The sequence below is a fragment of the Phaethon aethereus genome (genome assembly GCF_964289735.1).
Source record: "Phaethon aethereus genome assembly, chromosome: 1".
NCBI classification, from domain to species: domain Eukaryota; kingdom Metazoa; phylum Chordata; class Aves; order Phaethontiformes; family Phaethontidae; genus Phaethon; species Phaethon aethereus.
Genome location: NC_138575.1, coordinates 38,938,063 through 38,951,588, shown reverse-complemented (window position 1 = coordinate 38,951,588; position 13,526 = coordinate 38,938,063). Strand labels below are relative to the sequence as shown.

Here is a 13,526-nt window from a genome sequence, read left to right as displayed (position 1 = left end):
CCAGCTGTGTCCCCTCTCAGCTTCTGTGCACCCCCAGCCTGCTCGCTGGTGGGGTGGTGTGAGAAGCAGAAAAGGCCTTGACTCTGTGTAAGCCCTGCTCAGCAATGAGGACATCCCTGTGTTATCAGTGTTGTTTCCAGCTGAAGTCCAAGACTTAGTAGCCCCACAATAGCTACTAGGAAGAAAATTAACTCTACGCCAGCCAAAACCAGCACACCGACCCCTAACTCAGACCCCGCATGTACCAGGTGACCACTACCTACAAACTTAGTCTCTTCAAGCAGGTGTGAGTTTCTTCGAGGATGCTTTTGTGACCGTGGTGGTGCCAACTTGACTTCCAGGGTGCCGACGGTGCCCCTGCGGGGTGAGAGCCTCGGGAGAGGGGCGGGACAGCGTCTGCCGGCTACGTCTCCCGTGGCAGAGGAGGTGTCGGTCACGCACCGTGTCCCATCCCTCGGCCCTGCCACTGCAGGAGCCGGCGGGCACTCGCGGCCCGTGGCCGCGCTACTCGTTGCGCCGTCGTGCGGCCGCAGCCGCAGCGGGGGAGGCGGCCGTGGGCGGCCGCGGCGGCGCCCGCCGCCCTCCCCGTGCCCGCCCCGCCCCGCGCCCCCCTCCCGCCGCCGCCGCCGCCGCCGGGGCCGCCCCGCGCCTGCGGGCCCGCAGCGGCAGAGGGCGGGCGCGGCCGGAGCGGCAGCGGCAGCCGGCGAGCCCCGGGCGCGGCGGGCGGTGCGCGGAGCATGGCCCCGGCGGGGCGGCTGCGCGCCGCGCTGCTCTGCGCCGCCCTCAGCCTCTGCAGCCTGCGGGCCGCGCCGCGGCAGCCCGACACGCTCTACCTGTGGATCGACGCCCAGCAAGCGCGGGTCCTGCTCGGTAAGCGGCGCCGCTCCCCCGGCCGGCTGCCGCGGCGGGGGGCGGCCGAGCGGCGGGCGGGAGCCCCGAGCGGAGCGGAGCGCGGCCCGGCGGGGCTGCCGCCCATCGCGCCCCCTTTGCCTTTCGCAGGCTTCGAGGAGGATATTCTGATCGTGTCCGAGGGGAAGATGGCCCCGTTCACCCACGACTTCAGGAAAGCCCAGCAGAGAATGCCCGCCATCCCCGTCAGTATCCACGCCATGAACTTCACCTGGCAGGCAACGGGACGGGTAGGTGCAGAGACGGGGCCGCGGCCGGCGGCGGCTCTTCAAACCCTGGCAGGTGTTTTGGCCTTGGAATGGCCGAGAAGAGCCCCCTGCGAGGCGCGCCCCGGCGGCCGCGGGCGTGGGGTCGCCTGCCGTCGTGCCCCTCGCCGCACCCGCGCGGGCCGCGTCCCGCGGGCGGGCAGGGGCGGCGGGGAGGGGCCGGCCAGCGGCGGGGCGGCGGCCGGGCCGCCGGGGGAGTGCGCTCGGCGGTGGGTCGGTACAGCGTGGGGCAGCCGGGTGTCTGGGGCGGCGGCGAAAGCCTTTGCTTTTAGTAAAACTTTACCTGACAGTGGTTACGTGGATGCAATTTTCTTTCAGCTTTCTTTAGCTTATGGACATATGCTACAGGTTATTCGCTGATCTCCACTTCCTAAATGCGCAGGCTGCGTGCGTAGTTCTGGTAAATAGTAATTCTCTTCTGTAGACTCAATTTTGCCAAGTTTAATTGCAAAACCACATAAATCTGCGGTGTGTTGGATCCCTTTGGATTCTTTTCTTGAAAAGATAAGAATGCGTGACATATTTTCATGAAGAAACATATGCACAATTTGGCACACTGAGAACATGTGTTAAATTTGCATAAAGCTGAAACACGTTAGCATACGTTATCGTGGCTACAAAAGAAAAATCGTTGTAACATAAAAACGATGGATAAAAGCAATTCATTTTTACAATGCTGAACATTGACTTTATACAATAAAGAGCTCGGTAGGGATGAAACCATACTTACCTTCAAATATTCAGTGAAAATTGGTTGTATAATTCAGCTAATTGCAGCTTCACAAATTTGCTTGTGGTTTTGGTTGTTTTAAAATATTTTTTCTGACTACAGGACTTGTTTGGCTTTGAGGTGTTGTCTGAGGCCCTTGTAATTTTTGCTATCCTCACAAAGCCTTTGAGTTTAGGAAACGCTTCACCTCCTCTTTTAGAGAGGGAGGGGAATGTGGAGAGACAAAACTTACTCACAAAGGCTAAGTGACTTGCTCAAGGTCTTTGGCGTTCCAGTCCAGCTTTACAGAGAAAACAACTTTATACACCAAGGGTTGGCATTTAAATACCTAGAAATAATTAGGGTGTTTTGGGACTATGTTTCCGGCTCCATTTCTCTGCCAGCTTCAGTTGCTGTCCATGATAAAACTACCTCCTTTTGGAAAGGAGGACTCAGATGTTAGACTGAACCCTGTCCTTCTTCTCTTGTCCCTCTTTCTTGTGCCACCTACAGGTAGCTCTTTAGGAAAAGGTGATTGTAACACTGATTTCAGTGGGAAGAGTCACAAGCTTAAAGATAGCATAGGCAAGTGCTCCCCTTGATGCAACCTGCAGGATGCATCTCTTCTGAGCAACAGCAAAGCTGTTTAACCCATTATTCCTCCTCCTTTTTGCTGAATTACTGAATTCCTGTCAGACAAAACATAATTAGCAAGTGAAATACCGAAACGGTTAAAGTAACATCATTGCACTACTCTGTTCCTAGGACACTGTGTTAACTTTCAGATATTTATGGGTCAAACAAGTGTAAAAATTGAGAGACTCTGCACTTGGAGATTTTATAATCCCATTTAGCTACTCCTTGTAAATTCATCTGTGTGTACAGTCAGTATAAACATTGGCACTCCAGTCTTATGGCTGTGGATTTTTAGGTACTTGTGCAGATCTGCAGATGAAGAGCAGGACTTCAACCAGCAGCCTAAGCTAAGGAAGAGGTTTTAGGAGTTGGGGAAAAAATGGACATGCTTAGCATCATAGATAAAACGTCTACTTTTTGGTATCACAAGCAGTCCTGTCATTTTTCACATCCCTTAGAGGTATTTGAGTACAGCTGCCTGTTACTCCAAGTTCTTGTCATCCTCTGTGGAAACCAGGGCACTTACTCTCCCTATGCCACCCAGCCCTTTACCTGATGAGAAGGGGCAGGAGAAAACATGAGTATTTCTGCTGTAGCCCATAAGGCAATAACATCATTGCTCATAGAAGTGTTACAAAGAGAAGTAGGATAAAAGTTATTTGTGGCAAAAGGACACAGTTTCTCCAGAATTTCCACTATTTTATGAGGGGAAGAAATGAGTAAATTTTAACAGGTTTTTTTCAGTGTTCTGTTTTGTTTTTAAGTATACATGTTCTTAGAAGTTTCCATTGACACATCCAGGAAAGCGCTAAATACTTTACTACCTTCATTCTGGCAGAATACTTTTTTCTGGGAATTTCCTAAAGTCAGGGCAGGGGAAGTGAGAAGGGGAAAGGAGGGGAGGGGAAGAGAGGAGAGATGAGAAGGAGAGGAAAGGAGAGGAGAGAGGCAAGAAAGGAAGAAAGAAAATAAGTGGAAACCAGTACTCTTTGAAAGAAGAAAGGCATTCAAGATATTGAAGTACTAGACTGCTTTTTGCAAAACAACTGTAACTAGCATACAGTTGTCTCCCGTTGGCAAAACAGAAATAATTTCTTCTGTGAGTCTTGTATCTTGTGCCTTATAGTCCTCTTAACCTTGTATTCCACTTGAGATTTGAAGATGTTTCTCTAGGGCTCCAAGGTTTTGGGGGCTGTCAATAGTATATGCCACAGCCTCTAGCAGTAGCTAGACCCTTTTTGGGTCTATAGATACCAGAATTCTCCTGAGTAGGTACAGGAGATCCTGTCTATGTCATTACACGGTTGCTAGCCCTCATACCGACACGACAGCGGAGTCGTGCCAGCCAAGGGCAACCCACCACTCCTGGGATCTCCAACAGGGTAGGGCCAAGTCTCTCCTGACAGACACCTTCCACCCCTGTTTACACCTGTGGAAAGTGGGTATAAATATCTCGTGGGTAGATTCTGTCTACCTGCTCCTGGGATAAATAATGATCCAAGTTGTAGGTGAGTAAATAATCCAACCCAGGGAGTGGCAGTACTTCTCAGTCCTGCACTGCTGTGTATGTCCATGTTCTAGTTCCAAAATGTCTGTTGAAAGGAACATTTTAAGGACTAGATTATACCTGTGTTCTGCATAAACTGAAGTAGTAAAAAGCCTACTTGGATGTTACATTTCCAATGCAGCGGCCTTTGTGCCCTGGATTCATTTTATGTGGAAAAGATTTTGCATGGTGAACAAACAATTAAAGCCATTTTCACTAGAAAACATTAACCAAAGAAAAACATTAGTTGCTTTCAGTTCTTAGTCTACTAGTTCTAATTAATTATTAGGAAATATCAGGGGAAACCCAAAATTTAAGAGTCTGAAGGTGCTGAACACCTACTTTTTCTGGTGAAGTAAGGATGTGCCAAGGTTACGAGAAAGCTCGAGTACTGCGGAACGGAATTGTTACATTTTTATGCACTTTATGTTTTTACCTATGAATTTAAACGTAAGATTACAGATGTTATGTTCTCTCCAGAAAAAAATATAATCTGGGTAAATTTGTAGTTGCAAAGATTGCTCCTTGATTTGAAAGGTTTAAAAAAGCAAAAATCGATGGTAATATATAGCATATAGTAGTCATCTGTGTAACCACTAGAGCTACCTGGTGTGCTGCTTGCTCTTATTCTGTATGGTTTTTGCAAAAGAAAAGAATAATGACTTCTGGGGGTCTTGTCCTCTGGGGAAGGTTGCACTTAAAGACTTCCCAATGAGGGAGGGATAGACCCTGTTATTCTAACTAGTGCTGCGGCATGTTTCACTGCATCCACCAGTGGAAGGTGCCAAAGATGGCAGTGACATCATCTCTGCAGTGTTTAGGAACTTATGACAGGTATTTAAGTTACAAATTCACAAAAAAACAATATGTATGCTTAACTTTAGGTGGGACTTCTGACAACGATAAAATTACGTTCACATGTGAGTGAGTATTGGTGGGAGAGAACCATATAAAAAAAAAAGGTTGATCAGTGCACCAGAAGCAAGTGCTCAGTGACAGAGCAGCAGCCAGGTTGGTTTAATAGATGGGAGATGAAAAAAGAAACCAAAAAGCAAGGAAGGCCTTTGGTCTGGGAGAGCTTTTGGTCACAGGAGCACAAGTGTCAGGAGATAAGGGGGCATCCCAGCATGTAGTCTTCCTGGCCCTTAAAAGAGGCAATTGAACCTGTCCCTACAGGAGAGGCTGGGTTACTTCTGATCAAGGAGGTGTTGATAACCTGTAACATGAGTAAAGCAAAGAGATGCCCAGCTCTTAGGAAGAGGGGATATGTGACATCAGTACATTTTCTAGCATCATTTCTATATTGTAAAGTGGAGTTTAGGAACGGTTATATAATTACAGTTCCTGGAGGCTAACTCTGATCTCAGCAATGTGACCATCAACCCTGAACAGCCCAACTGCTGTCTCTGGAATTACCTTATATTGCTGAGACGTAGCCTGACCGTGAAGATAAAATGGAATCTCCAGCTATGCCACGAGAAGTTTTTGTTCTTTGTCCAGAGGAAAGCTGACAGACTCCTAATTTAAGCCATTATTGTCGCAATAGGGTGCTCCATTCAAACATTACTATTTCCTTGATAAACTGAAAGAAAACAAAACCCAGTGAATTTCAAAACATGTACTTCTTCAAAGGAAAACTTTCTTCAAAGAAACTGCTGAACTTTTTGTAAATATCTTATTCATACCCAGTGATTACAGTGATGCTTTTCAGCTTAAAAAATGTCTCATCTGCACAATTCAGGGTTTTTTTCCAATAAAAGTGTGGCTATTCTGGAAGTTCGGTCAAGGCAATCGCATGAACTCGCACCCTTGGGATTTGCAGTAGTACCTTCACTGTGGTTTCATGTCACCAAACAGAGGAAATACTTTGTTTTCTGACCTCTGTACCAAAATTTCCATGTGGAATGTGAAGATGTTTACATACTGTGAGCATGATTTTTAGACAGGGGGTTCTCATATCGAGAGCACAGCTCCAAACCTTTAATATTTAGATTCTGCTCAGCTGTGGTATTTTGCATCTCAGTGTTGTAGACATGCCACCAGGGATCAAAGTAATGCTGTAGAGATCCCACTTTCTTAGTTGAGCAGGCATGTGCCAGCCATCTGTTGTATCTGCTGATAGAAAACAGCAGTAAAGTTTCTCAAAGTTTTGCCAAGAAGAAAAGGGGGGGATTTATTGCTCAGCAGAGATGAGTTACAAGGCACCTTGTAGTGTAAGCTACATCTGGTTTCCATAGTAATTTACACGGTATATGTGTAAACTACACAATTATTCTTTTTACACAGCAGTGTGAAGCTGTGTTAAATAAGCCGTTCTTCAAGATTTTCATTGTTTATCCTTTCTATAAATATTCTAATACATTTTTAACAGAAAAGCTTAAGTAATAAAATATTTTTGCTACTTTTACAGTAGTAGCTGCATTGTACAACATAACTGTTGAAAAGCACTGGAACTAACAGGACACCCCAAGCCTCAAGACTGTATTTTGTGAAAATGTACAGATTTCTCTCCCCATGTTACTAACAGGTTTTCTGAAATATAAAACACAGGCTGTGTTGCTTTCCTCCTCTTTGTGGAAATGAAAATGTTTTCTGTCCACATCACCTCCTTTTTACAGACAATTTCCTAAGTATGTTCTTAGTGTTCTAAAGTTAATGCCATTACAAGTAATGCCGTGGACTAAAAAGTAAGAACCATACATAACGAGAACTAACTGGAAGAATTTCTTAATGTATTTAACTTCTTCTGTTGGTATCATGCTTTCCAAAGAGGTTTTTTTGGGTAGCTGTGAGTATGAATGACTTGCTTCTAGCCAAGTGAATTATGTACGTATAAAACAAACACAAGAAACCACACTCTTCCTAGGCCATGCACATATGTAAGGAATATGGTGTGACCCAGCACTTTCAAAACAGTGATATGTAGTAGGTACTTGCATCACGTTGAATAGAATTTTAATTTATTTAATTTTCAGTACTGTACCTTGGCTCAGAGCATTGAGTTCCCGATTAGTATTTTTAAAGCTTTCAAGAAAATGCGTCTCAAAACCCTTTTTGTTTCACCTTACTGTGGCTTTACACTTGGCTTGCCAGCGTCTGTTCTTCTTTTATTTTCCTTTTTTCATACAAATTCCACATTTTGAAAGATGCTGCTTTACTTCTATTAGTCTCTTTTATTCTGCTCTTCAACCATGTTGGATTTTTTGTTTTGCTGGCTTTTTTTTTTGTTTGCTTGTTTGCTTTTTAACTGTTTATTTGTGGCCAAACTCTTCACTACATTGGACTGTAGCCCAGGCACGGTGGAAAGTGCAGTCACCCGAAATGCATAGCAGAGAACAGACAGTTGCATTGCAATCCTTAGCCTTTCCATAAAAATACTGATAGTGTTCTTCGCAGTGAATTGTATGTATAAAGTGTAGTACATGTCTGTTGCTGCAGGTGTATGTTTCATAAAAGTAGAAGTTAGCTTTATTGGTATTTTCTGTTATGTAAATGGCTTTTTTGAAAATCGTAAATGGAAGAAACTCAAAATCAATCACGTTTTGGATATGTCATTGAATGCACGATTAACTTTGCATTTTTTCCCTTCTGCTTCGTTTCTGGAGACTGACATGCTGAAATCTTAATTGTAATAAACTGTAGTTGTAACAAAATGTGTGTAATAATGTAATGAAAGACTGGCTTTTCTTATACGAAATAAAGTTGAGATCCAGGTACAAGGAGCATCTGGGCTATCTGTGACACTTCGAGCTGAGTCTACTGTATAAAGTAACAGAAGTCCTGCTCAATGCGTGCACATGCATTGAATCGACTGTGTTTTCCCCTTGGTGGCACCCTGGCAGATGACGTGTGTGAGCTGACGGTCCCACAGGGCTTCTGCCTGCGTCACTGGTCCTCCCAGTCTCTAATGAGACCTCTCAGCCTGTAGAAGAACCTGCAGAAGATTTGTCTCTTGCCTTACACGTTGTAGAAAGAAGAGCTAAATAGGGAAAACCAGACATGTCTTCAAACTTCTGAGAGGCATGTTCCCATCCCTTCATGCCACTTCACCAGACTTGCTCCACTATGTCCATGTCTCTCGTACTGGGGAGCCCAGGACTGGACCCAGCACTCCAGGTGTGTCCCACCAGTGCTGAGCAGAGGGGAAGGATCACCTCCCTCAACCAGCTGGCAATGCTCTGCCTGATGCAACCCAGGAGGCTGCTGGCCACCTTTGCCACAAGGGCACATTGCTGCCTCGTGGTCAACTTGGTGCCTACCAGGACCCCCAGGTCCTTTTCTGCCAAGCTGTTTTGCAGCTGATTGGCACCCAGCATATACTGGTGCATGGGATTGTTCCTCCCCAGGTGGAGGACTTTGCACTTCACCTTGTTGAACTTCATGAGGTTCCAGTCAGCCCATTCCTCCAGTCTGTTGAGGTCCTTCTGGATGGCAGCACAACCCTCTGGCCTATCAGCCACTCCTCCCAGCCTTCTATCATCTGCAGACTTGCTGAGGGTGCACTCTGTCACAGCATCCAGGTCATCAATGAAGATGTTAAACAGTATGAGACCTAGTATCATCCCCTGAAGTACACCACTAGTGACTGGCCTCCAGCTGGACTTTGTGCTGCTGCTGCTGCTGCCCCACTGAACCTGGCAGTGCAGCAGTCCACCTCACTTATGTAAATTCCACTTCCTCACTTCTTCTGTGGGGATGTTGTGGGAGACAGTGCTGAAAGTCTTACTGAAGTAAAGATAAACAAAATCCACTGCTCTCCTCTCATCCCCCAAGCCAGCCATTAACACAAAAAGGGCCAGGCAGGAACACAAAACTGAGACTGGCTTGTAGAATCACAGCGAAGCAGCAAACCGAAACCTACCTCGGAAAAAGTAACATAAATAAAGCAAAGACAGTGATACTGTTGTACAGAGGCACTGAAAAGACTTTATCCAGCTATGATACCTGAAATCCACCATAATATGTGGATTCATAGTCCATTCATAGAAGACCACTTAGCTGCACAAAAATGCTGAGGAGTTACCCAACAAGTCTGTCTGACTTGGACAAAAGGCACATGTGGGATAGAAATGCCTTAGTAAAGGCTTACAAAGATTTGCGGTGGATTTGTTTCAGCCAAACAACAAGAAAACTCCTGGATTTTTTGCATCTATGTATGAAAGTTTGTTTTGCAACCAACTGGTGGAATCCAACTTGTTTGGCTGTACAAGGAAAAGTGGGCAATTACCTTCCAGCTGCTTCAGCACTTTCTTCCATCACTGCCAAATACTTTAATAAATAACTTAGAGACCAAACACCGCTTTCAGAGCTGGTCCCACAAATCCTCAGAAGTTACCCCTTAGCCTGGATAAACAGCTAGCTAAACCCAACTGATCCTAAAGGAAATAAATATGCCTGACATCAAACCTGGCAATCTCCCAGCCTTGGGTTTTGGCTCATCACCAGGGAAAACAAACTCCCCAATCAGCAGCTCACTAATGAGAAGACCTGCCACCAGCTCTGAGCGCTGAAGCACAGAAACCAGCAGCAAGAGCAGCAGAGCCAGCCTTTGCAACGGTGGCTGGCCAGAGGAGAAGAGGGCAAGCTCTTGAACCATCCTGACCATCAGAACAGAGACCAAGTGTAGAGCTTTCAGTTCTCTGATTATGAACCTATTTTTATTGAGAACAAGAGAAAGACATGGAGAGTTCACAACTTGCTGATGAGCAGGAGAAGGTAGACTCTACCTGCCATGTTTTCTACTTGCTCTCAACTTGCAAATGTGTGACTATTGATATAGTCAATGGGAAACTGAGGCTAAAAACCGCTTAGGCAAATAATCAAGTCCACTGAACACCTTCAGTAAGGAGTACAAGTACCACCTTCAGCCTGTTCCTTTTAAACTGCGGTAAACACTGCTTTCATTTTTCCAAGCTTGAGCTTTAGCCAGTTCTCTTTCTTGCAGAGGTTCTGGGAAATAAATTGAACTGTTGAAACAGAGTCCATTTGAGTGACCCGATTGAAAGGAATTTATTTTTTCCTTGTGAAGCCACAGATACATCAAATAGCTGCAAGCAGCTACGTGCCTGCAGTATTCCACGCAGGGACCTTCGGGGAGAACAGGCAGGTTGCACAGCAGAGCACGCCAGCATCTGCCGGAGAGGCAAAACACAGTTACCCGGGTCTGCAGATGAAATGCATAGCCATATGAAGAGTTGGGTTGGTTTGTGCTGGGTTTTTTTCCCCTCCTTCCTTCCAGTTTTGCAGAGGAACGTCTATTCAGATTGCGTAAGCATGATCAGGTTTCTGTATTGGCAAAGGAGCGTCGCTGAAACCTTATGACCCAGTATGTGGTTCCCCTCCAGTCAGAGCTGTGACATGTCGGTATTAGGCACAGGGTGGAGAAGCTTACACTCTTCCTCCCAGACAGAAATTAGAGGCCTTCATCACATCAACAACCACTTGGGTTTCACATTTTTACTTAACATAACAGTAGCTTTCCTTTGATGGGACAAAGTCTGCACCTTTTCCTGCCCACTAATGGAGTTCACACTTGAATTGTATCAGTGTGAATATCCTGTTTAGTTAATGGACCCTTTTTAATTGTCTTGCCAAACATTTGCAGTCAAGTAAACGTCATAGTTTATACAGTTGGTGCTATGATGCCACTGTTACTATGATTTGTTTAGACAGCAGTTGATTGAAACCTAACAGTAGAATTGCAAGATTTAAAACATTTCTAAGTATTAAACTTACTTATGTAAGACCTTTATTCATCCAAAAGCAAAGTTTTCTCATCCTGTAAAATACAATCAAGCAGTATAAGTCCATTCAATTAAATTAATGAGTAAATATTTAAAAGGATGCGAAATCTGAAAGTTTGCTGGCAGGATGAACAGTTACCTGGAGGTATAGAGCGTTCAGCCCCTGCAAGTTCTTGTGAAGTCTCTGTTCCTCTACCTCTCCCCAACCCCAACAACTCCAACAGAAGCTTCTGTCTAGGTTTATACACATTTCTTGTCCCTGTCTGCAAAGATTGAGGTAACTGCAGTAAGATCTTTCCCCCTCTTCTTGGTTTAGAGATGTGATGGAGCATACCCAGGTTCTTCAGGATTTCTTCCCATCCCCAGGCCAGAGGTCTCATGACAAATGGGAAGCAGAAAGCCAGTTTTGTGAGAGATGAAAAAGAAAGGGATGGCCATTGGCCTTCTGTGAAAATGGTATTGTGAGATTCTTCCCTCTCTGATTCCCTTATAACCACTCCCCATCAAAACAGGAGAGGATCCCAAAACTAAACCTCTCTGCTCTGAGGAGAGAGTTGTGCCAGTCTCCTGCTTGGGCTGTGTCTGGTTATTCCACCCAGGAAAGGGGAGGGTGGAGGAAGCAGCTGGTCCTGAGGGGCTTCCCTAAGCGTGGTGAGACATGGGAAGGAGGGCTGGAGCTTCTCTGACAGCCTGAGCAGACTTTCTTGAACTGATATTCAATTATGAGAGTTTGCAACACTGTTTCACACATTATTATTATGATGATGCCTTGACAACAAATCTGGTTTTGCTACCCCAGCCACATTCACAGGACAGTTTACTTCAAATGCATAAGCCTCTACTCTGATGATAATCAAGCAGCAAAGAGATGTTTAGGTGAAGCTTGCTTTTTATCTCTGATTATAGACTTCCAGATAAGACGGATTTGGTAATGGTATGCTTAAATTAGTTCCAGTGGTAAAGTCTAAGTCATATTTCTGGCAAGCCCAAGATGAGCTATTGACCACTCTCAATGCATAGAAAATATTTGAAGACATTTCTTTGAAAAAACAAAAAGCCTTGGATTAAAATTTGTACAACTTGCTTGTTGAAAACTCAGTCATTAACTAAACACACCTTTCAGTATATCATATAATTTCCATATATATATATGGAAAATGGACCTTCGAACTGAGGTGGCGTTGTTCACCTGTTGTCCTTCAGGAATATGTTAATAGGCTACAGATAAATCATAATTTTTCTGCAAACAGATTTCTACTACTTTAAAAATCTGCATTTGAAAACATATGTGGGTATTTGCATATGACCAGCATAGTTTGAGCTTGAGAGTTTTTTCCATACACATTTCCCCAAAAAAACATTTCTAATTAATCTTGTGGTCAGCAAGTTATGGCGTTCCAGTTTCTGCCACCCCTAATTCATATGCATCTCAGTTTGTTAAATACATTTAAAAGGTTACAGAAACAAACTATTAAATTAAGGTAGTTGGCCTTTATGTGCAAGACCTCTGCACGTCTTGTACGGCTCAGCTTGCAACTGTGCGGTTCACTGTGTATCTGCATATTAATGTGTCCGTTGGCTTAATGGGCCAGATTTTCAAAGGCTACTCAGCATTTGTAACAGCCGTTAGCTCTGAGGAAAGCCGCAGGACTTCAGCACCAGATCTTTGCCTTTTGCCTGTATAAGATTCACCGTTATAGAAGAAGCTGCATGATGTTATGTCTTATATATGAGAATTAGTATGGGATCATGTACTTAATGAGGTTTTAATGTCCTGTAAAAACAAGGGGACAGAGTTAAGGCTGTACCTACAGCATTATTCACTGGTATTTCCTGATTTTTGACTGTTTAACTGGATGCCATAAGAGTTCTTGAAACTTTTTTTCTTATTAACACAAGTGTTTTTTGTATAGCGTTTCCTCTGTTTCCTTAAAAAAAAAGATTGAAAGGTAGAAAGGATTAGGGAAAAAACACATTTTGTCCCTCAGAGATTTAAAAGTTTGAAAATAGTTTGCATGTTGCATAAACTTAATCCCAGTGCTTAGACAGCAGTGTGTCTCTTCACTCTGAGCGGACCAGAGACGGGATCTCCTTCCCGGCACACTGGGGAGGGTGTAGGAGAGTTCCTCTTCCGAGCAGAGCTAAAGAGAGCAGGTTGTGTGGAGTCTTCCTCAGCTGCAGCATTCCCGAGCTGTACTTGCATGGTCCTTCTCTGGTACATCTTAGGAGATCCACAGGAGGGAGCCCATATGCTGTGTGCACCACCATAACGGCAAAGGCTGCTGGAGGAGTCTCAGGCTGTCTTGGTTCACAGGAGTTCCAGTCTGGTTTGCCTGAGCACTTCATGCGCAAAAGCAGCAGAGCATGGGCCTCACCTTTGCACCAGAGCAGCATCACCCTTAGCTGAGACAGGTCAAACCCTGACGAGTGTATTTCATAGAATCATAGAACAGTTTGGGTTGGAAGGGACCTGTTAAGTTCATCTAGTCCAATCCCCCTGCAATGAGCAGGGACATCTTCAACTAGATCGGGTTGCTCAGAGCCCCGTCCAACCTGACCTGGAATGTTTCCAGGGATGGGGCATCCACCACCTCTCTGGGCAACATGTGCCAGTGTTTCACCACCCTCATTGTGAAAAATTTCTTCCTTATATCTAGTCTAAATCTGCCCTCTTTTAGTTTAAAACAATTAGCCCTTGTCCTATTGCTACAGGCCCT

At 45.0% G+C, this 13,526-nt stretch overlaps 1 protein-coding gene across 1 annotated transcript in view; it reads left to right on the top strand.

Annotated features, from left to right (window-relative positions):
- Nucleotides 1-737: 737 nt before the first annotated feature.
- WIF1 (WNT inhibitory factor 1) overlaps nt 738-13,526 on the top strand; it is a gene marked incomplete at both ends in the record, with an annotated part of 45,171 nt that continues 32,382 nt past the window's right edge. Inside the window, 2 exons of the mRNA XM_082013836.1 lie at nt 738-870; nt 1,000-1,139. Of these exons, the coding sequence (XP_081869962.1) occupies nt 738-870; nt 1,000-1,139 (273 nt within the window). The remainder of the gene's footprint in view (nt 871-999; nt 1,140-13,526) is intronic.